Source organism: Mixophyes fleayi, chromosome 6, assembly GCF_038048845.1.
Source record: "Mixophyes fleayi isolate aMixFle1 chromosome 6, aMixFle1.hap1, whole genome shotgun sequence".
In the NCBI taxonomy this organism is placed as follows: Eukaryota; Metazoa; Chordata; class Amphibia; order Anura; family Limnodynastidae; genus Mixophyes; species Mixophyes fleayi.
This window is the reverse complement of record NC_134407.1, coordinates 216,096,783-216,119,385: the sequence shown is the minus strand read 5'-3', so window position 1 is coordinate 216,119,385 and position 22,603 is coordinate 216,096,783. Positions and strand designations below refer to the sequence as shown.

General features: G+C 41.6%; 1 protein-coding gene across 1 annotated transcript in view; it reads left to right on the top strand.

Annotated features, from left to right (window-relative positions):
• LOC142159863 (uncharacterized) overlaps positions 1 to 22,603 on the top strand; it is a 95,412-nt gene that overhangs the window by 2,262 nt on the left and 70,547 nt on the right. Inside the window, exons 2-3 of the mRNA XM_075214692.1 lie at positions 968 to 1,111; positions 1,234 to 1,425. Coding sequence (XP_075070793.1) covers positions 992 to 1,111; positions 1,234 to 1,425 — 312 coding nt within the window. The 5' untranslated portion in view covers positions 968 to 991. The remainder of the gene's footprint in view (positions 1 to 967; positions 1,112 to 1,233; positions 1,426 to 22,603) is intronic.

The window sequence follows — 22,603 nt, the reverse complement described above, 5'->3', positions numbered from 1 at the left end:
TGAGATCTGGGGAATTTGGAGGCCAAGTCAACATCTTGAACTCTTTGTCATATTCCTCAAACCATTCCTGAACAATTGCATTGTGGTAGGGTGCGTTATCCTGCTGAAAGAGGCCACTGCCATCAGGGAATATCAGTGCTATGAAGGGGTGTACTTGGTTTGCCAGGACCCAAGGTTTCCGAGCAGAACATTACCCAGAGCATCACACTGCCTCCGCCAGCTTGTCTTCTTCCCATAGTCCATCCAGGTGCAATCTCTTCCCCAGGTAAATGATGCACACGCACCCGGCCATCCACCAGGCTATGTTCTTCCATTACTCCATTGTCTAGTCCTGGAGCTTTTGTGCCCATTGCAGGCACTTCCACGGTGAACAGGGGTCAGCATGGGCACTCTGCCCGGGGTGCGCAGACCCCATACGCAGAAAGCTGAGGTGCACTGTGTGTTATGACACCTTTCTATCATAGCCAGCATTAGCTTTTTCAGCAATTTGTGCTACAGTGGCTCTTCTGTGGGATTGGATCAGGGGGTGTAGCCCATGCTCCTCACACGCATCAATGAGCCTTGGCTGCCCATGACTCAGTCGCCAGTTCACAGATTGTCCTTTCTTGGCCCACTTTTGGTAGTTACTAGCCACTGCATACCGGGAACACCCCACAAGACCTACCATTTTGGAAATAGACCCAGTTGTCTAGCCATCACAATTTTGGTCTTTGTCAAGTTGCTCAGATCCTTACACTTGCCCATTTTCCCTGCTTTCAACACATCAACTTCAATAACTGACTGTTCACTTGTTGCTTAATATATCCCACCCCTTGACAGGTACCATTGTAACAAGATAATCAGTGTTATTCCCGTCATTAGTCAGTGGTTTTAATGTTGTAGCTGATCAATGTATATATAATTGATCCACTATATAATGTTATAGGATACAGGTCTACTTATTTACATGAATTTTACTGCATTGCAGGATCTCTTATGCCCACGTCTCATCATGATCTCCTCCAAGGTCCACTCACCGACTTATCCACTGAGGATGGACAATGACAGGAATCGCATGACTGAGCGGATATTCAATTTCACCCTGGAGATTATCTACCTGCTGACCGGAGAGGTGAGGGGTTCTGGGAATATTGCCTTCCTCTTATCTGCGTTAATAATACAGAGACCTGACTTTAGTGAAGGTTTCTGAGAATGTGTATAGTGATACTTATCAGTGTCTCTCCCAATACACAGGATTACACAGTGGTGAAGAAGACATCTGGCGATTGTGAGACACCCAGCAGCCATCCCCAAGTGTCAGGAGGATTGTGCAGGACCCAGAGCCCCATCACGGTGCCTCCACCTCACTCACTGATACATGAGAGAAACAATGACCAGAGGATTCTAGAACTCGCCAACAAGATCATACAGCTGCTGACTGGAGAGGTGACTGCTGGGAATGGGACATTATACAGTAACACCAGGGGATGTGTCTGGGTGATGACTGTATCATTGTGTGTGTCAGGTTCCTATAAGGTGTGATGATGTTACTGTCTATTTCTCCATGGAGGAGTGGGAGTATTTAGAAGGACACAAGGATCTGTACAAGGACGTGATGATGGAGAATCACCAGCCCATCACATCACTGGGTAAGAGGAAACCTCCATTTATTTTACAGAAGAGAGCAGTTTTGGTGACCACCTAAATACACATCATCTGATAATCATATAAACAATGTATTCAGTCACTGTGTGTTTCCTACAGATGGATCCAGTAACCGAAATACCCCAGAGAGATGTCCTAGTCCTCAGTATTCACAGGATCATCACAATACCCCAAAGGATTATCAGGTATTTTTATTATTTCAATACCTATGAAATGTGAGTAATATATGCACAATATAATGTCTTGATAATAACAAATAGATGTACAGGCACTTGCTGCTTTAACTTAATTAACAAGGTCTATGGTGGAAGTCTGCCAGCAATGTTTTAATTATTATTTTATTTGGATAGATATCGTTAGATATTTTAGTATAATATTTTTTGGGTGTAGAGATTTGCGGCTCCATCAAGTTAATAATCATCATCATCAACATTTTTTTATATAGCGCCAGCAAGTTCCGTAGCGCTTTACTATTGGGTACAGACACAGTAGTAAACAATACTGGGTAAATCAGACAAAGAGGTAAGAGGGCCCTGCTCGCAAGCTTACAATCTATAGGGTAATGGGAGTCAGATACATGGGGTTAAATTTACATATTTCATATCGGTCCAGCCAGATTGCAAAGGTAAAAAGTGATTCGTATGCTATGTGATCCAGTCACACAGAAATGTTAGTCTGGGGTCAGAGTGTTGTTATCTTATGTGAATTGTGTAAAGGGTGGTAATAGGGTAACCTAGTGAGGTTCAGAGGGTGGTTGAGGAATATTATAAGCTTGTCTGAAGAGGTGGATTTTCAGAGAACACTTGAAGGTTTGTAGACCAGAGAAAAGTCTTATTGTGCGAGAGAGGGAATTCCACAGAGTGGGTGCAGCTAGAAAAAAGTCCTGTAAACGGAAATGGGAGGAAGTGATGAGAGTGGAAGAGAGACATAGATCTTGTGCAGAAAGGAGTTGTCGAGTTGTGAGACAAGTGAGGAGATGTATATTGGTGCAGTTTTGTTGATGGCCTTGTATGTTAGTAGACAAATTTTATATTGGATTCTGTAATGTAGAGACTGACAGTGTGTCTCAGCAGAGGAAGAACGGTTTGCAAGGAAAATCAATCTAGTCGCTGCGTGCATAAGAGATCGTAGGGGTGCGAGTCTGTTTAGGGGAAGACCAGTAAGGAGTAAATTGCAATAGTCAGGAGATGATGAGTGCATGAATTAAAGTTCTGGCAGTGTCTTGTGTGAGATATGTGCGTATTCTGGAAATGTTGTTTAGATGTATGTAACATGATTTAGAGTCTGTGGGGAATAAAGGATAGTTGCGAGTCAGGGATCACACCTGATCAGCGAGCTTGTGGAGTGAGATTTATGGTCATGTTGTCAACAGAAATAGGTAGGTAACTTTTGTTGGTTGATGTGAATAATAATAACTCAGTTTTTGAAAGATTGAGTTTGAGTTGGCGAGAAGACATCCAAGATGAAATGGCAGAAAGACAGTCAGTAACGCGAGACAACACAGATGGTAAAAGATCAGGAGAGGATAGATAAATTTGTGTATCATCCGCATAGACATTATACTGAAATCCAAAGGAGCTTATTAGTTTTCCAAGAGAAGTGGTGTAGATAGAGAATAGCAGAGGACCTAGGACTGAGCCTTGTGGTACTCCAACTGATAAAGGAAGCGGAGCAGAGGTGGATCCAGAGACATTAACACTGAAAGAGCGATTAGATAGGTAGGATGAGAACCAGGATAAGACAGTGTCTTGAAGACCTAGGGATTGTAGCGTTTGTATGAGAAGAGAGTGGTCAACAGTGTTGAATGCAGCAGAGAGATCCAGGAGAAATTAATCTTCTATTTAATAATTTAGTTTTATTCTATAGCGCTGGGATTCTATTTTTCTCCTTTCTGCTTATTCCATGACGTTAGGGTTTGCGACCCTCTCTCCACAGGAGCTTAGCTGATTCCTATAGCGCCAATTTAATTTATGCTTTTGTGCTGTTCAGGCTGAAGACCTGATTGATATTAAGGTAGAAGATATAGAGGGAGAAGAAGAGACGTATGTGAGGGGTGATCAGCAGTGTAAGGGGGAGGAAATCCCTACAGATATCAGCACAGGTGAGTATTTGTGTATTGTATATATTGTGTATGTGTTCCACAAAATGTGAACTTCATAACGCACGCAGCTTGTACGTTGTACTCTCTGGCTATGCGTTACTTGCCGTATAGAGACAGAGAGGACACAGTGCAGGACAGACACAGGCATATGTGCGATATAACATCCCATCAGTACGCATGTAAAAAAATATTTTCTAAAAATTAAATTACAACTCTTGACACTATGATCATTAATACAAATACTGTATATTTTTTAAAATTAATTTTTGTTTTTTACATGAAATTCATAAATCAGTATGTTCTTAATGCGTACGATATTATTATTATTATTATTATTAATTTTTATTTATAGGGCGCCACAAGGTGTCCGTGGCGCCGTACAGGGACAAAACGAATTACAATACAAGGTGAGACAGCACAGTACAGTAAACAGTAAGCACAGTAACTCAGTAAGCTCAATGCACAGCTAGAGAGAGTGGGGAAAGGGGGAGGGAGGATTGGCAAACAACGGAGCCCAAGAAGGAGGGGGCGGAAGACAGTGAGACCCCCAGAGGGGACGGGGGGAGGAGGGTCGTCGAGGAGGAGGGCAAAGTAGCTGGAGAGCAGAGTTAGAAGTGGTGGAAACAGGAGGAGAGGTGGCCCTGCTCAGAGGAGCGTACAATCTAAGGGAAGGGGTGGACAGACAAAGAGACGCAGGGGAGAGAGGGAGAATAGAGGGACAGGGGCGGGGAAGGGGAAAGAAGGAGGAGAGGCAGCAGAAAAGTTAGGGAGTTAAGTGGGAGACTGAAAGGCTTTAAGAAAAAGGTGGGATATATAAAATGCTTTTTTATAGTTTCTTAATTGCTAACATGTGATCTGGCATCCATATGTGTCGTCATCACTATCAGTCAGTACTTACATCTGCCCTGTAGGTGGAGCTAGTGATACGGCTATAAACACGAAAGAGACGCCCAGAGCTTAGAGCGCACACATGCGGCAGATTCATCTCGGCACGCCCTTACTGTACATTGCCGACACCCGTCCACTGCTTCCCACCGCCGTTCCGGCCTTCAAGTCGTGGCCAGTTGTAAGTTTCAGCTGCGTGCGGACATGAATTGCGTGAAATTGCGATCATTGGCGTCCTGTCCTGGCAGATGCGCAGAGGAATTTCACGCAAGATACAGTACACAAATGGACCTATGTCCAGAGAGGAATCGGGCCCCTTATGTTGATCATATTCATTTTTTATTATTGTTCCTCCAATCTGTTATGGAGGGGTCTCTTGGTGTGGCCCTCTTCCACACTACTAGTGGAGAAACCACAATTATAGCGGTAAAAAGAAATATTGTCATCATAATTTATCTATATAGCGCCACCAATTCCGCAGCGCTGTACAGAGAATATTTGCCACTCACGTCAGTCCCTGCCCCATTGGAGCTTACAGTCTAAATTCCCTACTGACAAGGGTTCATTTTGTCAGCAGCCACTTCTAGTAGTGTGGAGTATGGGAAGATTCCCAGGCGAAAACACGGGGACAAAATACAAACCCCTCACAGATAAGGCCATGGTCAGGAATCAAACTCATGATGCCAGTGCTGTGAGGCAGAAGTGCTAACCAATTAATTTAGAGTTGAATGCAAAAATTGCCAATTTGTGTGCATCTGCACACTTACATTTCCACATCTGTATTTTGAGATGCACCCTTCTTATAATAGGAGCACCCTTAAATCTAGCAGGTGTCATACTTAACATTAACTCGAAATCTGCACCCGTTTTGTATAGGCAAAGTTTTTACATTTGGAAAGGAATGTAATTCAAAGACACGCGTAACCCAAAATAAGACTTATTTCCAGGAGGCATGCATGGCTTGCTGGTACATGCCCTTACTGCACTGCACGACATCTGACGCAAGTGTTAGATACATGCAGAACAAAACACTGGAGCAAGCTATTCACGTTACACAGTTGTCTTCAGAGGGCATATAGAATTACGCGCAGAGTGCCTTCGCGCCCGCTCCAGAGGCACCCCGCGTTATCGCAACATTTCCCTTCTCCCCCCATAGGGTTGCAAAGTGAAATCCGGGTTGTTGCGGTTACCGTATTACCTGATGGCATGTGCAGCTGCTGTGTAACCGCAATGTCTGCGGGTAATTATATATGCCCCCAAGATCTTACATTTACATGGTTTTTCTGTGACTGCTTTGCAAATAATTTATAAAGGCCCTTCGTGTAATAAAAAAGACACATTTTAGGCCTATTCTACCCTAAGATAACAGGGAACCAGGTTGTTTTTGATTTCTATATATTATTTAAAAAGAAGAAAAAAAATGGAAGTAAATTGTCGCTAATATGGAGCTAAATAAACTCATTATTTTTTATTTTTTTTATAGAATATGGAGTTAATTTACCACCATTTTAATAACAGTTTACTTTTCTACTTCCTTCAGTTTTATTGAACCCCTTAGAAGTTCAAACGATTGTGTGATACTAAGGAGGAACATAAACATATAGAATGGTTCCTAAGGAAGATTCTATACCCCTTGGTCCAGTGTTCCCCAATGAACAGAGGATAGGAATTAGCATAAATATAAAAATCCTGTTCTCCGCATGTTCTGTATAAGAGACCCACCCTTTAGAAATGTTGTTGTTAAGCTCCATGATGACACCGGGAGGAGAAAATATACCATAGCTCATTATAGATTAATATCTGCATGTTATTTCCTTGTATATAGATTGTTAGGTCAGGAACATGAATACTTGACCTACTGAAGTTATATGTGAGATGAATACCCAAATCTTTACACTTAAGCTAATTCCTAACATTCTTGAGTTGATATTCATGAAATCTCCATTTGAGAAAACAATCATCGCTATATCTTTATAACGTGATAATCATTCTGTTATTTAGGAGCTATATATTGGACTATGTCTCTTCTTATTTAATAAAAAAATGTGTGACAATTATTTTAATTGTAAATAACCTAGCTTTTAATTGGCAGCAGTTGGTGTCATGCCACCGGACGCCATCTTTAGTTAGAGGTACCTAATAGTATTTCCACAACTTTCCTTCATTTTAATTTATATTATTGGACATTGTCACGAACACCCCAGCTTGTCCCAGATACAGTAATCTGAACAGCTGGCCGTGACTGGTATTACCTTAGTTAATTAACATTGAATACACCTTCTCTGCCCCCACGGAGGATTTATTACGGTGTCCTTACGTTCACCAAAACCACTTATTAATGTTTCACACTTAAATCACATACACATGTAGCATGAGCTTCCCTAAATTCACAAAGATCACGGAAAAATACGCTAGATTAAATATGTTTAATCTGAAATATATTTCCAAGGCTTATTTACAAAAATGAATAACAAGACATACAAAATGTTGCACAAATGAGTTTCAGAAAATAAAATAGGAAATAAAAGGATAGGAAATAGGAAATAAAATCAGAGTACTACTTACGAGGTAGACTGGCTGTGCGTGAGGGAACAAAATTGAAAAGGATTGGACATTTCAGTCTTAATAGACCACTCTGATGTGTAAGGCAGAAGATTTTAAACCCTTTCTTGTTGGCTCTTCACCCCCCACATTAGGAATTTAGCTGTCAGTAAAGACAGATTGCTCTCTCAAATGTCACAGGGCTTTCATAGTGAGCTGAGATTGGAATGTCCACAGGACCTTGAAGTCATTAGATTGTAATGTACCTTTCCCGATTCCAAGGTCCCACAGAACCACCTAAGCTAAGCTCCCAGGAAGCTGCCGTTTACTTACATTCCACCCAGAGAAATCACGTAGCTGCAAGATTTGCAATTCACCCCAACAGATAATTGTATATTCTTCAATATCATTAACTTGGACTATCCATGTCCCAACTGTAGTTGAAATACACTGTTTCCTGACAGCCCAGGAATGTACCATACAATGCACTAATTAGGTGTATCAGAAATGACACCAACCCTTAAAGTATTATGTTGAAGGAGGTAAATAGCAGGTTCATCTGGTAACTGGATGGAACCACTTCCTTCAGAAATATTACTGCTTCTGCTCAATGTCATGCAAACCAAAGGCATCCCCTGAAGATACTATTTTCACATTTGGGTGATAAAACAAGACTGGGTTTTAACAGACAAATACAGTGGTAAGAAGGCCCTGTTGACAAGCCTACATTGTATTGGAGTATGATATATGAGGTTACAGACCACTTATTGCATATTGTTCCCGTTGGATTGCTTAGAGTAGCTATGTGATCCAGTTTTGGGGTCAGAGAGTTGTTTCAGTATAGAAGGAGAGTAAATGTAAGTCTTGATTGAACAGTTTAGAGTGGTGGTAATCAGGGATCGTAGCCTAGGGAGACTAAGAAGATGACTTGGGAACCTTGTAAACTGGCCTGAAAAGGACAGAAGTTTTGAAGGTAGGGGAATTTCTTGTTGTACGAGGTAGAGAGTTCCACAGAGAGAAAAGTCATGTAACCAGTAATGGGAGCAGGTAATGAATGTGAATGAGTGACACAGATCTTGGGCAGAGCCGACGGGTCAAGTTTGGAGATATTTTGAGACAAGGCAAGAGATGTATGTTGTGTAGATTTGTTAATGGCTTTGTATATAAGTAGAAGTATTTTATATTGAATTAATTAGAATACAGGCAACCAATGTAAGAACTGACTGAGCGGAGCTGCAGTAGAAGAATGTTTTGAGAATAAACAGGTTGTAGAGTTAAACATCTGGTTAATGAAAGACCAGTAAGAATGACAATGATCAATGCGGGAGATGGAGTGCAGGAATGGAGAACCTCAGGTCTTTGCAGTGTTGTCTGTGACACGGGCATATTCTGGTGATGTTTCTCAGATGTTTGTATCAGGATTTGAAAACTTTTTGGATGTGGGGAACAAAGGACAGTTATTAGATCAGGATGACACCTAGGCTGCTTGAAGGGGTTGGGTTTATTCTCATGTTGTCAACAGAAATATAGATGTCAGGTAAGTAGCTTCCTTGGCTGGTGGGAATACAGTTTTTGATAGATTGAGCTTGAGATGACGAGAGGACACAGATGGTGAAAGATCCGGAGGATGGATCATTTTTGTCAGGTGCCGTCTCCGCACTGACACTTGGTGCAGGAGAGTGACGTCTGCATCTTCCAAGCAACCACGTCCTGTTGCCTAGCAGCGGGACGCTATCTCTGCTCACCTGTCTGCAGCCAGCATGTCTTACCGCCAAAATCTCCCTAACCCTATCAGGAGGCACCTTAGGGTATATAAGGCAGCCTCTGACACATGTCTAGTGCCAGAGTATTTGGTCTTCAGCCTTTCTCCACTGTTTGTTCCTGTGTTGCTTATTTGGGTTCTGACCCCGGCTTGTTCCTGACTTCTCCTTTGGTTCCTGATTCTGGCTTAGAGTGATATTTGGTATTGACCCGGCTTCCTGACCATTCTCCTGCTTCTGATTTGTCACCCAAATTCGCTGCCTGGGTGTCACCCTCGACTCCTCTCTCTCTTTTGCCCCCCACATTCATTCCCTTGCCCAAGCCTGTCGCTTCCAACAACGCAACATCGCCTGCATCCGTCCTTTTCTCTCTCAGGATGCCACCAAAACTATCATCCACGCACTCATCATCTCCCGCCTCGATTATTGTAACCTCCTCCTCACTGGCCTCCCCCACTCCCGTCTCTCCCCCCTCCGCTCTATACTCAATGCGGCCGCAAGACTTATCTTCCTCTCACGCCGCTCCTCCTCTGCCTCCCTTCTCTGCCTTGCCTTACACTGGCTCCCTTTCCCCTACAGAATCCTTTTCAAACTCCTCACCACCACTTACAAGGCTCTCTCCAACTCTACTGCCCCTTATATCTCTAACCTCCTCTCCATTCACACTCCTGCCCGCTCCCTGCGCTCGGCCAACGACCGCCGCCTCTCCTCCACCCTTATCACCTCTTCCCACTCCAGAATCCAAGACTTTTCCCGTGCAGCCCCCCTTCTCTGGAACGACCTCCCTCGTTCCATCCGTCTCTCTCCTACTCTGTGCTCCTTCAAACTTGCACTCAAAACTCACCTCTTCCTCAAAGCCTACCAACCATCTAGTTAACCCCCATCTCCTCGCTTTGCTCGTCCTCCCTTCTCTCCTCTTGCCTCTGGTCTGTTTACCCTCCCTTAGGATTTAAGCTCATATGAGCAGGGCCCCCTCCCCTCCTGTCTCCATACCTGTTCTTCCGCTCCGTCTTTACTGCATATGACTAGCCGGAGTTTCTGAAGTATTGGTACTTTTTGTTCATTGTTCTGTATGGTTTCACCCTGTATAGTCTACTGTTAGTACTGTGTGCGGCGCTGTGGATACTTTGTGGCGCCTAACAAATAAATGATAATAATAATAATAATAATATATCTGTTCCTCTGGTTTTGACCCGGCTTGCTGACTACTCTTCCATCCTGTATCCTGGTGGGCTGTCACCGCTGCCTCAATTGTTACCTCGCCAGCTGACTGATACTGAGGGCCGCGACCTGCACGTCCCTTGCAGCGAAGTCCATACTTCCTTGCGGGGGTTCCTGGTGAAAACCAGGGGCGTGTTAGACTCCGCGCTCAGTACTCAGTAGCGCCAACTGCTGGCAGGTATCATCAATTCCACCTAGTGATTCTGACAATTTTAGCATCATCCACATAGAGGTGATGTTGAAATCCAAAGCCTAGTAGTTTTCCAAAAACAGTGATATAGGTAGAGAAAAGGAGAGGCCCAGGACCGAGTATTGTGTCAACTGATAGAGGAAGTGATGAGGAGGTGGATAAAAATAAATTAACACTGAATGGGTTTGATAAGTAGGATGAGAAAGTGCCTTGATAACCAAGGGAATGCTATCATTAAGCAAATAAAAAATGTCCATAGATAGATGGGAGCAACATGCCGTCCAGCCAGAGAACCAAACTGGGGGTTATTGGGCTGACCTGTCACTCAATCTAGACCCAGGTTTTATCTTCACCGTATCTGGACCAGCTGATAATGTGTGTGTGTCTACTGAGGAGCACACATGATTGGTTTAATTAATCTTCCATTAAGAATATGGATCACGAGTGTACGAAACAAGTATAGTTTACATGGTAAAAGGTTTGTTTTAATAATATGTTGAAGTAAATTTTGAATTCCTGCATAACTACAGGTCAGAACACAGAAGATAAATATATTAAGTCATCTGCAAAGGACCTTCCAGCTCCATAAATTCCTGAGATTGACCCACATGTTTGTTTCTTCAATATCTTTTATATGTATTACTATTGGGACAATCCTTATTGCACAGTGCTCGTACTACTGTTGTGTTTTTTTCTCATTATATGCATCAGGCAGAGATATAAAGTAGGCTTCTTTGTAACTGCTGCGATTTTGTGTTCTCCGTTTTTGGTAATGGCTCTTTGTCCATATTAATGATTGGTGGTGTCTGTCCATTCACCACTGGGGGGTAGAAAAATATACACTTCTCCCCTTAGACTACATCATGTAACTGGGTGACTGTACCTAAGTTTCATTTGTCCTGTTCTTTTATCATGCTGTACCAATTTCTTCGCTTAGTTAGCCCAGTCCCATCCTTGCTGTTTGACACTGTTAATGGCACATGAGTTAGTGTAATTCCCACTTGCAGTAGATTTCTATACTCGTATTAGATATGTCCAGGGGACAAGAAGATTTATCCAGCGTCTTGGCTTTCTAATTGACATGATATGACTGTCTCCAGATAGTCTCCGCTGGTTCCATAGTGATGTAGCGATAGTGTCTGGATTGAATCGTCGTTCTGTGGATCAAGGACAAAACAAAGCGGGGAGGGTCAATTTGGCATCTGGGTCTAAACCCTCCAACATTGTTGAATCCTGTCAGAAGAAGGTCCATGGAAGCTATCCTAGCAGAAAGTTGAGTATATGGAGACCTAGTGGTTCATTGTCAGAGATGAATATTGTGAAGGACTTTCTAAAAGATCAGACTTATCGGTTTCACATTAAAAGGTTGTTCACTGACTAGGTTGGAGATTTTTCCACTTCGTTTATGTGGTAGAAATTGTAGAATCTGTAAACCTGTCCACTGTTTTAGCCCCTCTCCGCACCAATATATTTTGCTCTTCTCTGGTTTCTTCAGTCTTGGTTGCATTTTCTACCCAATTATTGAATTATTTGTTGAATACTGAAAAAGCCTCAGGTGACATCTGTATTTTGGTCCCCGAGTCAACAATTTCTTCATCTAGTTGTGGTAACTGGTGATCCTTACCATTTGGTGGATCATACCATCAAATGCACCTTTTTATTTCACATCTTTTCCCCTGTATTGTAGAATTCAGTATAATTTGTGGAAGGTGCTGGGAAAATATTAGATCTCACTCCACTTTGTATACCCTACACGTAGAATCCAAAGTGGAATACGCTCTAATATCTTAGATCTTTCTCTAATTAAACTGTTAAAAATTGTTTGAAAAGTTAAGCAGTAGGAGTATTCTCAAATATATTTGTTCCTTACGTTCTTAGAAAAGTTAAAAGATGCCTCTATTGATCAGTATGTGAAAAACTTCTTTCATTTCCAACAGATGGACTTTCGAGCAAGAAGACTTTGGAGGGACATCTCATTTTATCTCCCGATTGTGGAAAAGAAGACAATAATATCACACAAGGTTCTCTAGGAAAAAAATCAATTACCTCAAATATTTATTCTGTACTTAACAGTGCAGATATCTCAACTAATCCCTCCAATCATGAGGAATGTTCTCCTGATTACTCAGATAATATTAGACATTGTATATTTAACAGAGGTCATAAGGTATTTAATTGTTTTGAATGTGGTAAATGTTTTACTCAGAAATCAAATCTTCTTGTACATCGAAGAATTCACACAGGTGAGAAGCCATTTCCATGTTCTCAGTGTGGGAAATGTTTTACTCATAAATCAAATCTTGTTCAGCATCACAGAATTCATACAGGCCATAAGCCATTTTCATGTTCTCAATGTGGGAAATGTTTTACAAGTAAATCAGATCTTGTTAAACATGAGAGAAATCACACAGATGAGAAGCCATTTCGATGTTCTGAGTGTGAGAAATGTTTTACACAGAAATCAGTTCTTGTTAGACATCAGAGAAATCATGCTAATAATAAGCCTTTTCCATGTGTTGAATGTGGAAAATGTTTTACAATTAAATCAAATCTTGTTAGACATCAGAGAATTCATACAGGTCAGAAACCGTTTCCATGTTCTCAGTGTGGAAAATGCTTTACTAATAAATCAAATCTTGTTCAACATCAGAGAATTCACACAGGTGAGAAGCCATTTTCTTGTCTTGATTGTGGAAAATGTTTTACACAAAAATCTTATCTTGTTGAACATCAGAGAATTCACACAGGTAAGAAACCATATTCTTGCTCTCAGTGTGGGAAATGTTTTACACAGAAATCAATTCTTGTTCGTCATCAGAAAATTCACATAGTTTAGAAGCCATTTACATGCTCTGAATGTGGGAAATGTTTTAAACAGAAAACACATCTTGTTAATCATAAGCTAACTCACACATTTACACAGATGAAAAGCTGAAAGTATTTTATCCAAAAAACAAATCTCATTAAACACAGTATTTCTCTACTCCTGACATGGGCTGTTTATTCATCTCCAGAGTTTGTTTTCTGACATATACGATTGAGATGACACTTTGCATGTTATTGTTTTAGTTATTTTAATTATTTTTCTAACTTTATATTTGTTTGATCATGGGTTTAATACAGCAATCAAGCTATATAATATGAAAATTGGAAACATTTTTTTAACAGTGAAGTACACTAAGGGCTAGATTTACTAAGCTGCGGGTTTGAAAAAGTGGGGATGTTGCCTATAGCAACCAATCAGATTCTAGCTTTCATTTATTTAGTACCTTCTACAAAATGATAGCTAGAATCTGATTGGTTGCTATAGGCAACATCCCCACTTTTTCAAACCCGCAGCTTAGTAAATCTAGCCCTAAGTGTACATAATATTGCTGAGTAAATTGTTACAAAGACTGTGACAAAAAAACCACAGAAAAGATGAGATGGGTGGGAAAGAAGAGGGTGGTACCTCCCTTTTCCTCAGCACTAGACATATCGGCATTGGATTTTGGAAAGTGGGCTCCACACTCCCCTAGCCTGCAATGAGAGACGTCTTTATGAGATTAGATTATACCCCAGGAAAACCAACGCCCAATGGCTTTTAAATACTATGTAAAAGAGTCACTGACCGCTGATCCTGTCTCGATGCGTATGTCCAAGGAGTCCAGACTATGGTAAAATTAATTTGTTCGAGGTGGTAAGTAATATTTTTTTTTTTTTTGCAATAAACCATATTAAGCACTTGGAAGAAGAAATGGAGGGTAGCTCTGACTGTTTCAATGCTTTGGCTATAAAACATTCAGCCACAGAGAGAATATGAGAAGACAGGTTTGTTGAATGTTTGTCTGCATTTAAGGAGGATAGGTCCAGGGATCTTTGGGGTTAGGGCATTTTAGTACTGCATTTAGTAGTTTCTGTACCTTTTCAGGTATGTCCACCAAATGTGCAAAAATGTACCTCTGACCACAATTTCTCCTGCACCCAGTATTAGAGTTATTGTACATTAAGGACAGGGTATTAGCAGTCTAGTACCACTTATAATTGATATTGTAAGCATTCTCCTTCATCAAAAAAGACTTTGAACTAGAGGCCACCTTTTTCTTCACCACCTCCCAATAGCTCCCATTCCCGCTCATACCTACTTTCTGGCTCTAAAACGGAGTCTAGTAGGGTATGATATAAGTTGGATATCATGCATTTACAACGAGGTGACATTAGACATATTTTAAAAAACGGAGCATAGCAGCAAAACAGTGGGGAGAGGGTGATGTAAAAAACTGGCTGTTCTGTAATTTCAGTTGTCTGGAAGCTTAGGAAACCCAATTCCTTCTTTCCATGAGGACACAAAGTATATTGTAACACAAATCCAGGGGCAGGAAGAGCCAAGGGACGGCTAGGAGGAAGTCAGGTTTATTGTAAGCTTTTTTACTTTGACAAAACTAGTAAGACGTGCCTTAAAACACCAGCCAGTCACACCCGGTAACCCTAGTGCCCACAAAATCACCTAGGTAAGTATCCTGGAAAATCAAATATACTTTTATTGTAAAAAAAAACCACACTGAAAGACACTACAGCACTTTACAGACAATATAACAGGGGTTCGACCACAAAACTATCACAGAGGACAGCTATAGTCATCAGAGATGGTCCTGCTGTCATTGGAGTCTCGCAGTCACGGCTAAGTATCCTTGTTGCCGAACCTGACCAGTCCAACAGGAGCTGTAATTTCTAGTAAGCACTGTCCAAGTGGAAGAAACCTGTTACCAGGGAGAGGCCCCCGTTTATGGCCAGTCAGGTTCCCATGGTGGTGTGGGTTCACCAAGGAAGGGGGCTTGATAGTGAAGATTCTTCAGATTAGTACCACCTTATTGAAGGCGCTTCCACCAGTTCTCACTCGTTCCTCACATAGACACAGGCCTCCTGCAGTGTTTGGCTCTGCAACGTCATGTTGGCATCAATGTTGACCAAAAGGTGCAACTTGTCCATACAAACTTTGGTATTGGGGCATCATTGGGCTTCCTCCTGAATTAACTACAGTGCGATTAGCACCTGCAGTGCGATTAATACCAATATATGTCATTTATTTATGATATATGTGTTAATTTGGTACATATAATATTCACCTCTTTCACTAGCGCCGGAGTTTATCCGGCTTTAGGTCCTCAAACTGCTCTCTCCTTTACAATAAATAAAAGTCTCCTCTTACCCAGTGATGTGAGGGGCTGGTGATTCTCCATCATCGCATCCTTGTACAGACCCTTGTGTCCCTCTAAATACTCCCACTCCTCCATGGAGAAATAGACAGTGACATCCTGACACCTTATAGGAACCTGACACACACAATGATACAGTCATCACCCAGACACATCCCCTGGTGTTACTGTATAATGTCCCATTCCCAGCAGTCACCTCTCCAGTCAGCAGCTGAATGATCTTGTTGGTGAGTTCTAGAATCCTCTGGTCATTGTTTCTCTCATGTATCAGTGAGTGAGGTGGAGGCTCCGTGAGGGGGCTCTGGGCCCTGCTCAGTCCTCCTGACACATGAGAACGGCTGCTGGGTGTCTCACAATCGCCAGATGTCTTCTTCACCACTGTGTAATCCTGGGTATTGGGAGAGACACTGATAAGTATCACTATACACATTCTCAGAAACTTTCACTAAAGTCAGGTCTCTGTATTATTAACGGAGATAAGAGGGATGCAATACTCCCAGAATCCCTCACCTCTCCGGTCAGCAGGTAGATAATCTCCAGGGTGAAATTGAATATCCTCTCAGTCACGTGACTCCTGTCATTGTCCATCCTCAGTGGATATGTCAGTGAGTGGAAGCTGGAGGAGATCATGATGAGACGTCGGCATAAGAGATCTTGCAATGCAGTAAAATAAATAAGAAGACTGTATCCTATAAAATTATATAGTGGATCAATTATATGTATACTGATCAGCCACATCATTAAAACCACTGACAAGTGAAGTGAATAACATTGATTATTTTGTTACAATGGTACCTGTAAAGGGGTGGGATATATTAGGCAGCAAGTGAAAAGTCAGTTCTTGAAGTTGATGTGTTGGAAACATGGAAAATGGGTAAGTGTAAGGATCTGAGCAACTTTTACAAGGACCAAATTGTGATGGCTGGACGACTGGGTCAGAGCATCTCCATAACAGCAGGTCTTGTGGGGTTTTCCCAGTATGCAGTGGTTAGTACTTATCAAAAGTGGTCCAAGGAAGGACAATCGGTGAACCAACACAGATCATGGGCGCCCAAAGCTCATTGATGCGTGAGGGGAGCGAAGGCTAGCCCATTTAGTCCAATCCCACAGAAGAGCTACTGTAGCACAAATTGCTGAAAAAAGTTAATTCTGACTATTGTCAGAACAAACAGTGCTTCCCAGTTTGCTGCTTATGGGGCTGTGTAGCTGCAGACCGGTCAGAGTGCCCATGCTAACCCCTGTTCATCTCCGAAAGTGCCTGCAGTGGGCACATGAGCGCCAGGACTGCACCATGGAGCAATGGAAGAACATATCCTGGTCTCATCATCATCATCTATTCATATAACGCCACTGATTCCGCAGCGCTGTACAGAGAACTCACTCACATCAGTCCCTGCCCCATTGGAGCTTACAGTCTAAATTCCCTAACATACACAGACAGAGAGAAAGAGAGACTAGGGTCATTTTTTTTTTTTTTTTTTTATAGCAGCCAGTTAACCTACTAGAATGTTTTTGGAGTGTGGGAGGAAACCGGAGCACCTGAAGGAAACCCACGCAAACACGGAACATGCAAACTCCACACATATAAGGCCATGGTCGGGAATTGAACTCATGACCCCAGTGATGTGAGGCAGAAGTGCTAAGCACTGAGCCACTGTGCTGCCCTGAATCACGTGGGAGGCCGGGTGCATGGGGAAGAAGGCAAGCCGGCAGAGGCAGTGTGATACTCTGGGCAATGTTCTTGTGGGAAACCTTGGGTCCTGGCATTTATGTGGATGTTACTTTAACAAACACCTACCTAAACATAGCTGCAGACTAAGTACACCCCTTCATGGCAATGGTATTCCCTGATGGCAGTGGCCTCTTTCACCCTGCCACATTGTAAAACTTGTTCAGGAATGGTTTGAGGAACATGACAAAGAGTTTAAGGTGTTAACGTGGCCTCAAAATTCCCCAGTTCACAGCTCGAGCTCAAGCAACTTACAGGACTTAAAAGGATCTGCTACTAACATCTTGGTGCCAGATACCACAGGACACCTTCAGAGGTCTTGTGGAGTCCATGCCTCGATGGGTCAGAGCTGTTTTGGCGGCACGGGTGAAGGGTGGCTTACACAATATTAGGCAGGTGGTTTTAATGTTGCGGCTGATCAGTGTATATATACACACATATATATTTATTATTAGTATTATTATTGTAGTGTAGTAATAATTACCGGAATAATTAATAAGTTCTTGTAGGATAAAATAAATCTTCATTTTTCATTACGGTATATCATTGAAACTGGTTCTTAACCTTGTAAATTAATCGATAAATAAGAGTAACTAAGGTTACCATTTGTCAAACCCCAGATTTGTGTGTGGGGGGGGGGGTGTGTCGTGGGGTTTGGATTAGCATATTGGGGGCTGGGTGGGATTTCTGTAGTGTCTGTCTGCTCTCTCTTCCAGCTCCCTCTAGTGATCAGTCTGTGGTTTCTGTCATTTTAACCAATAGGAAGCTGGCAGCCATGTTAACCAATCACAGGTTCTCTCCTCTTGATAAGTTTAATGAGGTGCAGGGCCCATGACGTGAGCCCCCTGAAACCAGCTGTTATGTTATTAGGTTATTTATTTATATTTTATTCTAAATAATAACACAGCTGTTTTGGTTTAGTTGACTGATTCTTACGTTTTTTGGTGCGCTGAATCCAAAAATGACAGCCGTTTTGTCCTGGGACGTCAGGTTTTCGAACAAACGAGTGGTCATCGTTTAAAAAAGTCTCATAACACACTTCCATGTTGTTGAAAGTGCTATCAAGGCTAAAATGTTATTACAATTATGTTTCAGTTGTATCACATTTCTGCATAACCTGAGTATGTTTATTCAATTGTCTATGCGGTTTCAAAATAGAAATTTAAAAAAGCCGCAAATATTTTATTTACATGAAAAATATTAACTCATTTGCACAGGTGATGACAAAATTAACACCACACTCAAATAGATTGCTTGTGAAATCGTCTTTTTTTAAACTCTAAACTTCTTTTTGAGCTTTTCCTCTTGTAGGTGGGTTCCGGAAGATCCCTGTACAACATCCAGCAGTAGGCAGCTATCATCGTAACACTCCATTTCCCTTGATACCTTCTTTCCATTTCTTTTATATCTTGATGGAAACGTTCTCCCTGCTCTTCACTCACTGCTCCCAAATTTTCAGGAAAATAGTCAAGGTGTGAGTTGAGAAAATGGACTTTTAATCTCATGGAGCAACCAAGCTTGTGGAACGCTTTCAACATTGTTTCCACCATTTCCTTGTAATTTGGGTCCTTTTGGTTTTCCCAAAAAGTTTTTTATGACCACAGGAAAAGGCAACCCACTCTTCTTTTTGAGTTGGAGTCATTGAACTGATGAAGTCTTTGTCGGATATGAGTTTTCTAATATCCGGGCCAACAAAAACCCCCTCTTTCAGTTTTGCCTCCGTTAAACCTGGAAACTTGGATCCCAAGTACTTGAAGCATTCGCTATCTTTGGGAAGTGCCTTAACAAATTGCTTCATTAATCCTAATTCTATATGGAGTGGTGGTAATAAAACCTTCTCAGGGGGTACCAATGTATCTCTGAGAACATTCTTTTCACCAACAACTAGACTTCTTGGTGGCCAATTTTTTTGCTTCCAGTGATTTTGTCGGTCTCTACTGTCCCATAAACATAGAAAACAAGGGTATTTGGTCTACCCAGCCTGTTGTCCCAGCAGCATACACAATACTTTTAAATCCCCACATACCAACCAGTCTTGGTTTTGATAACCCACTTTCTTGAGTACCAACTCCAAGTTCTCATAAGTCTCCTTCAAGTACACCGAATGAGCAACAGGAATAGACGCATAACGGCCACCATTGTGAACTAAAACTGCTTTTAAGCTTCTTTTGGAAGAGTCAATGAAAAGCCTCCATTCAGAAGAATCATACTGAATGTGGAACTAAGTCATCAACCCCTCTAAATCACCATCAGGACCAATAAACATGTATTTTCATGTTTTTGGGAGCACTGGCAGTAAAAATAAATTTGTTTTTCCATGTTCAGTTTTTTCCCCCAAGTATGATGAATTTGAAATTTAGCGATTTCCAGCTACTTGTTTGACCAAGGCACATTTCGATTGTGAAAAAACCTGATGCCACAAGAAAAAACGGTGGTCATTTTCGAATTCAGCGCACCAAAAAACAAGAATCAGATAAAATTATGAAAAAAGCTTTTTGGTTGCAGACCTGTGTAATTAGCCCTTTCCTCACAAGTGTCTGTGTGCTAGGATGTAATTGTGCTATTTTCTCTTTGTTCCTCTATATTGGTTGTTATGTTTCCATATAGGAGATAATGGTTACCAGTTCCTCTGTGTGATTAGGGATCTGTGTGTTGTTTCTGGGACAGTATCATGGGATCTACAACTATGTGACATCAACGCAGGAGCGCTGTCATGTCTATGAGAAGACTGACGCTGCAGATGGGACTGATGGGCGCCAACGCACTCTGACATCTTCTATAAAAGTGGCACTCCACAAACAAACAAAAAAAGAGTGCTTAGTGCTCAGTGCCATACTCTGTTTACATTGAGGGTGCTGCGGGTTCCCCATGACCAGTGAATTTTTAGGCAGCACTGTCCCCTCTCTAACCAGGGGCACGTCAGCACCTCAGGCTTCAGACACCACCGGCCTCTTTGCCAGAGGACCAGGTGACGGCCCATTGCCTATAGGTGGCACCTTTAAGTCCCTACTGGGTACATGGGCATCTACACCTGATCTTAGCCTAAAGGTAGAGAAGCAAAAACATCCATAATACATTACCTTCAGGTGTACTGCGTCGCAGACTTCTAAACCAGCTGATGTTTACCTACAAGTACCAGCATGCTCTTCCCAGAAAACAGCTGGAGAGCCACAAGCTGCAGACCTTATATCTATTATTATGACAAGATCAGTGTTATAACAGCTGGGGGGAGTGATGCTACTGTGTCTATAAGAGAACTACAAGTCCCAGCACAGCAACTGGAGAGCCACAATATGGAGAACCCTAATATATTATATATTATTATGATGTGATCAGTGTAATTACAGCTGGGAGATTGATTATCATCATCATCATTTATTTATATATATAGCGCCTGCAGATTCCATAGCGCTTTACAACTGGGAACAAACAGTAATAAAATAATACTGGGTAATACACACATACAGAGAGGTAAGAGGGCCCTGCTCGCAAGCTTACAGTCTATGGGGCAATGGTTTGATACACAAGGGTAAGTGCTACATCATATTGAATATTTGTCCAGCAGGAATACAAAGGTTACACACAACTATGTTGGTCAGAGGGTTGTTGTCTTGTGTTAGCTGTGTAGAGGGTGGTAATACGGTAACCTAGGGAGATTAAAAGGGTGGTAGAGGAATATTATAAGCTTGTCTGAAGAGGTGGGTTTTCAGAAAACGCCTTAAGGTTTGAAGACTAGAGGAAAGTCTTGTGGTGCGAGGGAGGGAATTCTATAAAGTGGATGCAGCCTGAAAAAAGTCCTGTAACCCTGAATGATTACGAGCTGGGACATGTAGTCACTGAGCCCGAGACCTCCACAATGGCTGCCACACAATACATGATGTCGTAAACGGTCCTGTTATACACAGATAATATACAATAGACTGATAACATAGTAACTCTCTGCTCAACTACACTTCCGGGGTCCGCTCTATGCGGCTGATGAGCTCCACGGTAACAGCCATTGTTTTCTTTTTGCCTACTTCCGCCGCTTGGAACGCAAAACCCAGAAGTGACGTTGGTTATTGCCCACAATGGGCCAGAGTTCATGTGACCCAGGAAGTGACAGACAGCGGCTGGTGACCTCCTGCTGTATGCGACGTGTGCAGCTCATTCATACTTATGAGTAATAATAATCAGAGATATGAGAGGAATAGTGGCAGTATCCTGTCATTCTCTATAACTCCCCATCTGTGTCCTCTGTCCCTATTCTCCTTATGTAATTATCTGTTACCCACCCAGATCATGTCTATACACAGGAGGCTTATTTACCCTAATCATTCACTCTCATTTGCATTCTATATGCAGGAGGCTTATTTACCCCATTCATTCACTCTCATTTGCAATCTATACACAGGGGGCGTATTTACCCTATTCATTCATTCATTCTCATTCACATTATATACAGAGGAGGCTTATTTACCCCATTTATTCACATTATATACAGAGGAGGCTTATTTACCCCATTCATTCGCATTTTATACACAGTAGGCTTATTTACCCCATTCATTCACATTATATACACAGGGGGCTTATTTACCCCATTCATTCACATTATATACACAGGGGGCTTATTTACCCCATTCATCCACATTATATACAGAAGAGGCTTATTTACTCTATTCACATTATATACAAAGGAGGCTATTTTACCACATTCAGTTTATATCCACATGAGGTAATTATCCCCCATTCATTCACTCGCATACACATTGTACAAACTGGAGGTGAATATACCTCATTCACTCCCTGTCATACACATTATATACAGAGAAGGTGCTTATACCAGTTTCATTCACATACTGATATTGATGTATTCATTAACTCACATAAACATTACATAGGTATTCAGTGATTATATTCCAGCCTTCCACCATTATTACACATTATATAGACCTAAAATGGTTTTATACCCTATTCATTAACTTCAATATACATTATACAGGTAGGAGGCTGATTATATCTCAGTCATTCACTGTAATATATATGATATAGACAGAAAATGATTACACCCCATTTACTCACTTTTATGTACATTATATAGACAAGAGAATCTTATATTTCCAATTCATTTAATGCACATTAAAGCTTATTAACAAACCGAAAAAGTGGTGATTTTCTACATCTTCTATATTATCTCCCCAATGATTCCTCTATATGATCAACCAATTCATTGTCCTACACCTGCCATACTATCAGCCCATTTGTTCCTACAACATCTATATTCTAAACCCAGTCATTAGCAGCTTTTTGGCTAAGATCAGGTGTAGATGTCCATGTACGCAGTGGGACTTACCGGCG